Source organism: Rhyacophila brunnea, unplaced genomic scaffold (assembly GCF_057557595.1).
Source record: "Rhyacophila brunnea isolate RB1 unplaced genomic scaffold, BYU_Rbru_1.0 scaffold_23, whole genome shotgun sequence".
In the NCBI taxonomy this organism is placed as follows: domain Eukaryota; kingdom Metazoa; phylum Arthropoda; class Insecta; order Trichoptera; family Rhyacophilidae; genus Rhyacophila; species Rhyacophila brunnea.
In genome coordinates, this window is record NW_028232893.1 from 12284471 (window position 1) to 12296715 (window position 12245).

General features: G+C 33.0%; 1 protein-coding gene across 1 annotated transcript in view; it reads left to right on the forward strand.

Moving 5' to 3' along the window:
* The first annotated feature begins 2883 nt into the window (after window positions 1-2883).
* The window catches only part of Flo2 (flotillin-2), a 73385-nt gene continuing 64023 nt past the window's right edge, over window positions 2884-12245 (forward strand). Inside the window, exons 1-2 of the mRNA XM_085950430.1 lie at window positions 2884-2975; window positions 3757-3958. Coding sequence (XP_085806556.1) covers window positions 3760-3958 — 199 coding nt within the window. The 5' untranslated portion in view covers window positions 2884-2975; window positions 3757-3759. The remainder of the gene's footprint in view (window positions 2976-3756; window positions 3959-12245) is intronic.

Consider the following 12245-nt stretch of genomic DNA (forward strand, 5'->3'; position numbering starts at 1 on the left):
ACAGAAGAGTTTTGGAATATAATGCAACCAAAACTGGAAAAAATTCCATCATGGGTGTTGACTTCCTGAATTAGCTAACCCCAGGTCCATGCCACTACGTGAACCACAGTGGATATTAAGCCATTTCCACACTGGCAACAAGTTGCTGGCAACCTCATTAAATTTTACGATACTTACCATAATTGCTTAAGAAATTTTACGATAATCATCATAATTATCGTAAAATCTAACGAGGTTGCCAGCAAATTAACTTGTTGCCAGTGTGGACCCGGCATTAGATGCACAAAACTTAAATAATATATATTATAAATAAAAATTTAAAATTATAAATATATATGATTTATGTCTTCGACAGCCTTGATGAAATAAATGTGAAATATGAGTCGGATCAGTCATAGAGCAAATTTATTAACACAAACAACTTTGACACGACCTTTTTATATTAACTAGTAGACCAGATATTATGGACCACATGTTAAAAAATCATAAATTATTATAAAACAATCATTATTCGTAGGATGTTTTATCGCATTTGAATGGTCAAAGACATAGCTTATAATCAGTATCTCTAGAATTATCTTCAAATGTGGTGATCTTGCCCATTTTTTGAATAATAAAATGCCTTATTCTTGTCAAATTTGGGATCACAGAGATTATAAATATAATTTTTTATCGTAAATACCTAATTTACTATAATAATGTCAACATAAATTTTACTAATAGTTTTATAAATGCGTTTAAGAATTAGTAAATTTCAACACCACTGCACATAGATGTATTGAAATATTACTATATTCTAAAACATTGGATCGAGAGGTTTAAAAGAATAATACATATCTTATGTAATAAAAATACTTTATGCAGTCATCAAATGTTTAAAATAAATATAAAGGATAATAAAATAAGGCTTCAAAATTATATAAATAGATTATCTACAACGTTTAAGGAATGTTGGGGCTAATGCTTTGAAAATGCCATAAAAACTCCATTTTGACCTTCGTTGGGCATGTTAATAATCATACATAATAAAAATAACGTATAAGCAGGGGAAATACAGGATTAATGGTAACTGAAATACCTAACTGTTGTGGAAGCAATTGACAGAGAACGGATCTCGAGTGTGGAAGAATATAAGATAAACACATGTCAAAAATACGTCTTTTTAAGCTTGTCCTTCGTTCTGACAACTACTCTCGGTTTATGTACTGACGCTTACTCAATATTTGTGTATTTGAAGATTGCAATACATTCTATTGGATGTATATAACGTGTGTTTCATTTTTGTCACTCACGCATTCAAAGCACTTCTTCAAAATGTAGTGTATTACGGTCTAGGGGCTAATCTAGCCTATTTGAATTATATTAATAATTATTAATCTGCTGTGCGTAAAAGGTTCCTTCTATTCATAGTCAATTTTTTTGGTTTAATCAATTACTATCTAAATAAACCCTGAAATGAATGTATGCCGTAACTATAACTATAAGAAAATAATAATTCTTCACAATCTACCTCCGGTTTGCACGTGTCACCTGGCATACCTGACTTGGGTAACGTATGCCGTCGAGAAATTTTTGTTAACCTGTTTAAAATTACTATAAGACTTGTCGCTCGATGTTTTAGTTTAGAGTAAAATGGTGAAATAAAAAATTACTGAGTATTCACCTCACTCGCATTACTTTTGAGAAATGAATCGATTTCTTCTGGACGCGTCATTGTTTGTTCGATGACGTAAATTCATTGACGGAGGGCGGCATCCTTAACTCTCGATAATTTTATTGTGGAAAAAAACTATACTGGATTTGCAATACGTAATATTGTAACAGACAGTAAACAGATTCTAGTGGCGAAGACTTAAAAAATCTCTTAACACATTCGAGAAAACTTATTGTAAATCACATTTAAAGACTGTTTTTAAAATTTATGTATTTTCCTTCTTAGTGTTTTTGGATCCGTATTAATTAATTCATTCATTTTACAATGTATATTATTAGTAGAGCTTGTGACTTCTCGACATTTTACATTTATTGAGATTCTCGAATTTAAGAGTTTGAGTTTTCTCGAGAATTCTCTAGATTTTTTCTTCAGATTCAGAAAGTACTTTTTTATGCCTTATTTTTTTTTAAAATACTATTTCTTCAATTCACTTATTTTTTCCCTAAAATTTCTCGAATTCTCGAAATTTTTGATGATTAATTTCTCGAGATTTGAGATTGACCTTTTCTGATTCTTTCTCGAGAATTCTCGATCACTACGACTAATAATTATTAGTATGTATACTATATTCAATTGTATGCTTCGTATGTATTCTATCGCGATGCCCCTAGTTACATTTCACATAAAGGCTGGTTCGAACAATTTGTTTTTTTCTAATGAAGGTATTTAAGTTATTTAATATTCAATTTGAGTCGTTTTTTGCGACCCGGGTTTCGCCTTTCGCCATCTTCAGGCACTATGCGCACTCACCAATGGTAAAAACACACTGACATCGAATACATATAATTCTAACGTATATAATAAAAATAATACCATAAAGTAGTTAAAAATTTTATCATGTACCTATTAAGTCAAGGATCACAATAAAAAAATATAACCAACAAATTATCAATAGTTAAGTGTTTATATAAAACCTTACCTAATAGATCATTATATACCTAATCACTAATAATACATTCAATATGCATATCTATTAGAATTTAAATTCAAATTCCATCAAGTACCCGATTTTTTTTTATTTTTTTGTTTGTTGTTACTCAATTTTCTGCATAGCCAACTGATCCAGTGTTAGAATGAACCGGTTTGTCCTATCGATCATTGACTAAAATCTCTCATATTCTTTTTTTTATTCAATTTACTGACCATGCTCTTTTTTTCGATTGCAGGAGGATGTTGCGGTTCCACAAACAAGAGGACGATAGTCGGAGGTTATGCGTGGGCATGGTGGCTCGTCACCGATGTCCAGAGGCTCTCGCTTGAGGTTTGTTCTTAAATCCTCAATATTTGTAATACATTTACCATTGAATATACCAGACACCAGAGGGCTTCTAGAGAATGATGCCTTCTGAGCTGAACACTGTTGATTAATCTTACAATAAAATGCGATGGACTACTGATGAAGCGTTTGCTAATGTAATCGTGAGCCACGGGCCCGAATCCGACATCTGGTAAATTCATATAATAGTTTTAAGAATATTTTTTTGATCCAAAGCATCTAAAATCAATCCCTCATAAACATCTGTTAAGAAATGGGGCTTCCAAGATCTTCACCGGATTGTTTAGCCTAAGAAATACGATACCTAATAGTTTTAAGACAAATAAACATTGATGATTGAAAGTAGCCAATGGACTAACCCAAATCCCGTTCTAGCATGTAACACCGAGAAAGGAGAGAATAAGATAAAGACTCTAAGGGTCCAATGCGTAGTCACACTTACATAAATAATTGGAATCAATAATCACTTAGAAATGGAATTATTTTATGACAGTTGTTTCGCTCACTTCGTGAGCAATAAATAAAAACATTAACATACATCCAAATTGGTCCCCATTACTCAAAATTAAAAAATCCAACCCCTTTCCTCAATTATTGTAATTCTACACAGAATTGCCATTTTGTAGACTTCCAATCTGAACTCAAATGTTTAATGTTTGTAGTCATATTTGATAAACCGTCGATAAATCATAAAGTCATAAAGTAACATGTGAATGAAATAGTCACGCTTTCAGTGTGACTAATTTTATTTCGGTTTCCTCATCAGGTGATGACCTTAAACCCGATGTGCGAGAGCGTGGAGACAGCCCAAGGAGTCCCCCTAACCGTGACTGGAGTTGCACAGTGCAAGATCATGAAAGCCGACGAGCTCCTAGGCACTGCATCCGAACAGTTCCTTGGAAAAACGGTCAAGGAAATCAAGATGACCATCCTGCAGACCTTGGAGGGACACCTGAGAGCGATATTGGGTGAGTTTTCATTGTTATACTTTTAAATTATAGAGTTTATTAATATATTCACTAAATAATATTATTACATATCTTTATATTAATTTTTTTGCACAGTGAAATCTATAGGTACAATATTTTTCATGAATGTCAACATTTTATCAGTATATAATATGTATTAAGCCTGTGCTCCATTGGCACTAAAGTCAGATGATTTACAGTCATAGGAGTTTTTTTCCTGTGGAGCACCCCAATTCTGCAGACCATGTCGTTGGATTTCAAATATGTCTAATATTTTATTCTCTGAGTTGCCAGAATTTGTCTATCAATCATTCGGACCGAAAAAACCATGTTAGGCTGCGTTCACACACGTGTAATGTAACGTGCAATGTAACGCGAATTCGTCATCCATACGTAACTACGATCCTTACATGTAATGCTCGCAGCGACATTCATGCTGCTTCATCTGCTGTCGGTTTTTGACACAAACACAAATGCGCTCGCAGTGCTCGATAATTTGAACAACAACAGGATTAGCGTGGAGATCGTGTGCCGTCCATACAATTTGCGTTACCTAAATTACATGTTACATTACACGTAGTCCTGACTCTGTATAATTATTCTAAACATTTTTATTGATTAATTTGTTAATTTACATATTAGAAAATGAGAGAATTTCAATATTTTTAAAATTTGAATTTATGAGATTCTCAAAAGATAACGTAAAACTTGTGTCGTTTTCTCTGCTATATTATTTTATGCAAATCTACATGTAAATAATACAACATTTTAGGATTATCAGAAGACAATTACAATAATCGCAACTTTTGACTTTTGACAACTCAACATTGTTACCACTCGTTCGTTGATCGTTTGTTGGCCAGTAACAGAGCATAGACAAATCAAACGATTCATTGTCCTCGGACTTTTGACATTAGAAGACATAGTATTTATTTTAATTTAGTCATTTGAATATGAATAGTTTCACTTGTTTTATTTTGTCATCTGTTCACCTCTCTGTTTCTTTTACACTTCGTCTCATGCCCTAGTCCTAGTGATTTAATAATTCGGTTTAAAACATAAAACTCAATCAATAAATTCCTTGATTATTTTATCATTTTAATAATTACCACCATTAATTATAATATTGTACATACCTAGACATTATTATTATAATAATAATCTTTGATGATTTTTATTTATTATTACATGCACTGACATCTATGAGTGGTGAATATTAATTAATATTTACCAACTTTAAGGTTTGAGTATTTGATAAAACTGTACTACTGAAATTTGTCACTAGATGGATCATTTCTGTTTTAGTTATTCAATAAATTATGGTACTTAGATCAGGAAATGACCCTGACTCTGAACTCAATCCAAGCTCTGTAATCTATTCAATTAATGGTTTTAATAATTCTATTAGCATGAAAATAGATTAGTTAAACCTACTGATGACAGATGACCTTGTACATCATGTGGTTTCATTATTCAAGATCATTGGTGTTTTATTCTTATCGATACAGTAATGAATTTAATGTCAATGACCTTATCATAATATATAAAAAACAGCTGATTGCTACTTTTTTATAAGTATTATTATCATCAATTAAATAATTGTATAGTTTTATATAAGTTCATAACATGTTTATGACATAAGTGTTAAATTAAAATGACTGTGTACAGGGGTCGGATTAAAATCCTGCAGCTGGATACAACCCCTATATTATTATTTTCAACGTGTAAATAGATACAGGGATCGACATAGGTTGCCAAATGAATGAAGGATGTTTTGATTTTTTTACTTGTCCCATCATACCACAGAACAGATAATAATTAGAATACCGACAGGCATTATTCAATACACTACACTTTGATGCAGGGTTTTGAATGTGCGAGTGTCCTATGTAAATTAAACACGCATTATGCATGTGCGATAGTGTGTAATACACCAATATTAAATGAGCATCAATGCATACACCGAGAACAGTTGTCAGTATTCAACGTATGACGTATTCTCGACACTTGTTTAAGCTTATCCCGATTTTTCCTTACTCGAGATCGGTTACCTGCTACTCCTTACCCGTTAGGTATTTCAGTTCCCATTATTTCTGAGTTCCCTGGATCATACCATGTGTTAATGCCGAGTTTACCCAAGGGTTAGGTTAGGTTAGGTTAGGTCAGTGAAGATCCTCTTCTTCTTAATCTGAGAGTTTACCTGTAGAACATTGAATTAGTGTCCAGGTTATAAATAAATCTGTTAATACAACCTCCACTCTGTGGAGGGCCATTTGATCTAATTAGGATCAGACATGGTAATAAAAAATATAATCAAGGTGCAGACATGTTTTCTTCTATAAAGCACACAATTTCTATGAACTGTTAAATATTACCTGTAATCTGCTATGCAATCTACCATAGTCACCATACCTAAAGCCAAGGGCGTGCCGTCCGTAGGTGCTGTGGAATGCAGTACACCCCTAAATTTTTTAAATATTCATCGGATCATATATTGGATCAGACTTACAATAAATAATTAAAATTAAAATCCTTTTTTTTAGTCTTGGAAATTAATTAATAATATATTCTATATAACATATTATTGAAAATAATACTTTCTATGTATGCCAGTAGCTAGGTGGAGGTAGGCTGTTAAGATCCGCAATAAATAGTGCACAATAAACTTTGTTAGTCTCACATATTTGTTTTTACTGAACTAATACTACAATCAACAGATGATATTGGCTATTTTTTTTAAATTAATCAAACCCTGCCTGAACCAAACCATAATAGTTTTGGAATACTTTGGGCGATACGACAAATTTGTACACACTTTTTCATTCAGACTTATTTGTTTTCGTTGGATTAAGAATACATATTGTTGGTCCATTTTTTAAATTCATTAAGCCCTGTCTAAACCAAACAATAATATATGAAAAATGATATTCTATCTATAATATATCGAAAGTTATATATGATTCAATTGCTTAATTTAATAGTATTTTCTGACTATTGTCTCTTATGGCTTAAGGTTTAATTGAATTTTAAAAACTAACTAACACCATATGTAAATTTGCAGTCTTATTTTAATATTTTAATGAAAACTAATACGTATGACTGACAAAGTTTAGTGTACACTATTTATTTTTCTATTTATTCGTTTTTTATTGAAATTGCAGAGTTGCCAATATAAGTACATTGCTGTAGTCAGTAGTGTATATTTATATTATTTTACAAAATATCTACTTTCTATATGCGCCCCACTTGTTTTAAAGAGCATCAATCCCCCATCTCAAAAGTCACAGTACGCCACTGAAACCTACTCATCGTACCTGTTTTCATTAACGGAAAATAGTCATTTATCTTAACATTTTTTTTCCAACTAGCTGGTAATTCGTTATGTAAACCAAAACATGACCTTTGTGGTATTTTGAAGGATTTATTTTTCACGTGTGTTACATTGTTTTCGATTATTTATTTTGATAGTGTTGATCATTTGTAAAAAGGCGCTACAAATGTTGGGCTTCGTCTTGCGTACTTCCCGGGTATTTTCGGATGTTACTGTATTAAAAATTCTTTATAATTCCTTAGTGAGAAGCCGGCTTGAGAGTGGGTCGATTGTTTGGGCCCCGCATCAGTTGAAATATGACCTTATGGTGGAGCGAGTTCAAAAGAAATTTTTGAGACTCCTTTATTTGAGGTTATATGGATACTATCCGTGGCTTTATCCAACTGACTTTCTCTTAGGTATGCTAACATACTGTAGTTTAAGTGCTAGAAGATATCAATATTTGGCCACGCATTTTTTTAGACTAATACGTGGTGTGAATGAGAACTCTGCCATTCTTGGTAATATTGACTTGTGTGTCCCTGATAACTATCTTAGAAATCGGGAGCATCAGTTGTTTGTTCTCCCGAGGAGCAGAACTAACCTGCCATTGGTGATGCCAATTGGTAGAGCAATAACTCTGTTCAACCAAATTGCTTCGGATGTTGATATATTCCATCTACGTGAGAATGAGTATAGGTGGACGTTATTTTATAAATTCTTAAAATAGGGTCTGCTTAACTCATCCGGTGTACTTCCTTGTACCTATATACTTCATATTTTTTGTATTTACACATTTATACTATAGAATAACTTAATATTGCATAATTACAATATTACATAATACTTTTTTAATAATATTTATTTGTTTCTAAATGTCATGTTGTGAACGTCTTAAACTTATAATTTGTAATGTCCACAATATGTAAAATAAATTAAAATTGAAATTGAAATTGAAATTGAAAAAAAATTGAAAAATTGAAGTTAGCATACCTGTCATAATAACCAAACATAAAAAAATTTTAGATTATTCACTTTCGTGTGCTTGATACCACAGCGTTTTAAAACCGTGTAAGTCTTTCGTTTTTTTGGAATATTGGGTACAGAGACTTATCTGTAGCGTGTAGACCAAAAATATTCATGTTAACAGAATCAAAAACGGAGGTATACAATATTCGCAGTTTCTGCCATATTTTGCTGTCTCTTAGCAACGTATGATCTGCTTACTCCCATGGGACGTCACTGATTATAACATTGTTTTGTGTTGAGCGTTTTTTTTGTAAAATTTAAATAATCATTCAATTTTTTAATCTCCCTATCGTGCCCTCCCCTAGCGCAGGTCAGCCACCATCAGGGCGATCTTAGCCTTATCATCTGCTACCCAGAACAGTTCAATAGAGCTGCACTTGTACCAATCATGAAGGTTCTTAAGTCACAAAGTGTGGCGTCCTCCTCTGATACGCTGCTTACTTTTGATCTTTCCTTTTTTGTCCTCATAATATTTTTTAAAGAATAAAAACCGAACATGTAAAAAATTACAAATTATTTAGTTAAATGGAATATTACGTCTTCTTATTCTTTGTCAGGACCTCATGACTTGGTTGTCGGTACAGCCCATAGACGGGTTGACCCCACTCATCTCAGTATTCTACGACACGCACGACTTGTGGCCACTGGAAGACACTTGGCACTAATAAATTGGTCCAACTATCCGGGGCATCTAATGTTTGCTTTAATATCAGGATGCGGCACGTCTAAATGACAAGACAGCGCCAACGACACAAACGGACACTAATACTTATTTTGATCACTAAGCCCATTCTATAACAACTTGTGGACGCGACAGCTCGCAGTAACTCTCAGGTGAACACCCATAGTCATGTGTCGAGGTTCTGACTACGGGGAATGCACCTGGAAAATTGCAGTTCTCCGCGGGCGAGGTAAATGTCAAAAGGTAAAAGTCAGTGGCATCTGCTAGATTTTGTTAACCCCACCTCCTCCCGCAGTCAATGCTTACGGGCCCTTTTAATTAATTTTGTAATTAACGTGTTAATTTGCATTTGAAAAGTAATTAGCAAAATCACAATTTTGTGCGGCCCGTAAGCATTGGGTTAAAAATGAAAAAAAAATATTATAAGTAGATATTTTTTCAAAATGGACCCCCCGAACAATTTTTCTGTGTGCGAGCTTGATTATGAGTATTATGACAGTCTCGTTACATTCTTCATTTAGCAGTTTTAAATATAAAAATATAAAGGCGCCAACCCGTCGTTAGGTACCTATATGTATATACAATATAATATCGAGTGCTTAAAGTCAGACAACGTTATCTACAAAAAAGTGTTTTTTTTTTTTTGAGATAACGTTATTTTACAAATATGGTTACATGATAGTCAAACAACGTTATGTCAATCTTTTCTAATTTCTTATTAAATCGTCAGTAAAGTTTAACGCTAACTACATAAGTTACCCTTGTTTTCATATTTTTTAAAAACTATCCCTATAAATTTTAACATCATCATAAGCAAGATAAATGTACAATACACAATAAATTATAAAATATTAACATTAGGTTTTAAATAAACATTTCCCTTGTTGAGTTACAAGAATCTAAAATAACGATTTTTGGCTCTCCTGTAAAGTTGCACTTTTGTAGATAGTGTTGTTTGACACTAAGCCCTCGATATGTAGGTACAGACCTACAAACTTATCTGGAGAATGAGATGGAGGAGCCACTGTCGAAAACTACCCAATCACGACTTGTAACTGACAAAATCTGACATTCGAATGACGATTTTTAATATGGCGTCCTATGGTAGTTCGTAGTTCCATTTTTGGCCATTCTCCAGATAAGTTTGTAGGTATGTATATATGTATTTTACAACGTTTTTACTAGCTCGTATTCTTGTTTGTCCAGTACAAATATTGCAATCGATTTTTAACTAACTTCCTGACTAGCTAGACATTTGAAACTTTTAGAATATATCAGAACACGATGCCAATGCATTCTTTTAATCATTTTCAGTTAATTCCGTTTTGTATGGAAAGTTATTTCAGAAAAATCCGTAAAAAGTAAAAGACTATTAATGGTTGCTAAGGAGGTGGTCCTAGCAACTAAATTATTAATATATACGTGCGTTACTATGGAAATCAAAAAGAAATGTCAAAATGACATTTCAGTACCTATTCTATATTTTTTGTTTGTTTGTTTTTCATTTACTTCATATCAAGTACAAGTTTGAGCATAATAATTCAACAGAAAATTTTAAAACGTTGTAAATAAAAAGTTCTTTTTATCTTGTAATTATTTTTTCTTCATAATATAATGGTGCGTTTACACCGCCACCTCAATGCAGTCATCTGGTATCGACACGTGACGTCTAATCTAATACGAATCAACTTTTTTTACCATGTACGTAGTACAGCAGTTCATTTTGCTATACCCAGCGACAACGGTACCTAACGTAATATTGATACGGTCGCTATGGAAAATACTAAGCTTCTCAAACATTTCTAATTGTTTGTTGATTAATTTAATAAAACGCAATTTTTTTTAGTAATAAATAAATCTGGACTAGTTTCGTCCGCCTCAGAGGGACATTTTCAACTGAATAGCCCTTCAATCGCGTAATATTATACTTATCTGGGTACATTCCCCATACCCAGACACTCCATTCTTTGATTCGAGCTATACACATTTGGCCTGCAGGTATAATTAAGTGTGTTAACCTACTAGTTATTGCGCGCTGTCGCATCTACAAATGGTTATTGAATGCGCGTGGCTTAACAGTCATAATTATTATGACCCGTTTGTTTCGTCCGCACTGTCTTGTCTTGTCGACATGCCGCGTTGGGATATCAAAGAAAACATCGGGTGACTCAGATAGTTACACCAATTTATGAGTGCCGCGGGTGCAATGCCGAAAGGAGTAGGGCCAGTCCGTGGAGAAGGCTGTTCGACATTCGAATCGTCCGGGTCACGATCCACACTCATACTGTACTAATGAAGAAGAAGACATAGTATTCCATTAACCTAAATAATTTGCGTTTTTTTTCCGTTTCTGGGGGGGGTCCAGACCCGAACTCACCCTTTTTCGCGCGCCCGCGTCGCAAGCATCTGTTCTTGAAGTCAGTACCTATACGATACGTTTAATGCCGTCTTTAATCATCTCGTGTATATACAGTCATGAATAGGGAATCCAATCCCGAGCCAAAATTGTGATCCCGGGATTTCGGAATTATAATTTGACGATCCTGGGATTGGCATTTTTTTCGATTGTTTATATTCTAGTATAATTTATACCAATGTTTTGCGGACAACATTGGAATAAAATAATAAATATTTATACAAGTAATTGATTTTTCATTCAAAACAATTGAAGAACACAAGCAAATATCATTCTATGTCACATCTGTATCATTTTGAGTAAATCGATTTTTAATGTTTCAAACTCTGAATAGTTACAATTAATCTTTCACTATATTTTTTAAACGATTTTTATAATTATTTAACATAAAAATATGATTAATAAACATTACCATTTATTTCAAAATTTACTCAATTGACAAAAATACAATACATATTACCCAGTATTCATGCACATGGAATGATCTTTCCCTGACCACTTTATTAAAAACACGTTTTTATGGGACCAGATTTATTTTTCCGAAAATGTTTTTAGACAGAAATATACGTTAAGAAATTCTCCACAAGATGGCATTAACAGTTCACTACAAAAATGGACTTGGAATTATTTGCTTGTTGTCTTCAGTTAATTTTGCAACACAGTGTGCTGATATAATCATATTTATGTAGTACTTATATTTAAACAAACATGTATTTTATGAATTTTTTCGTTTTTATTTTATTTTCCATAAAAATTGATAAAAAAAATCAATCCCGAAAGTTTCGGGATTGTGTTTACTAATCCCGGGATTCATAGGTATTGAAAATAGTTCGGGATCCCGGGATCCCGG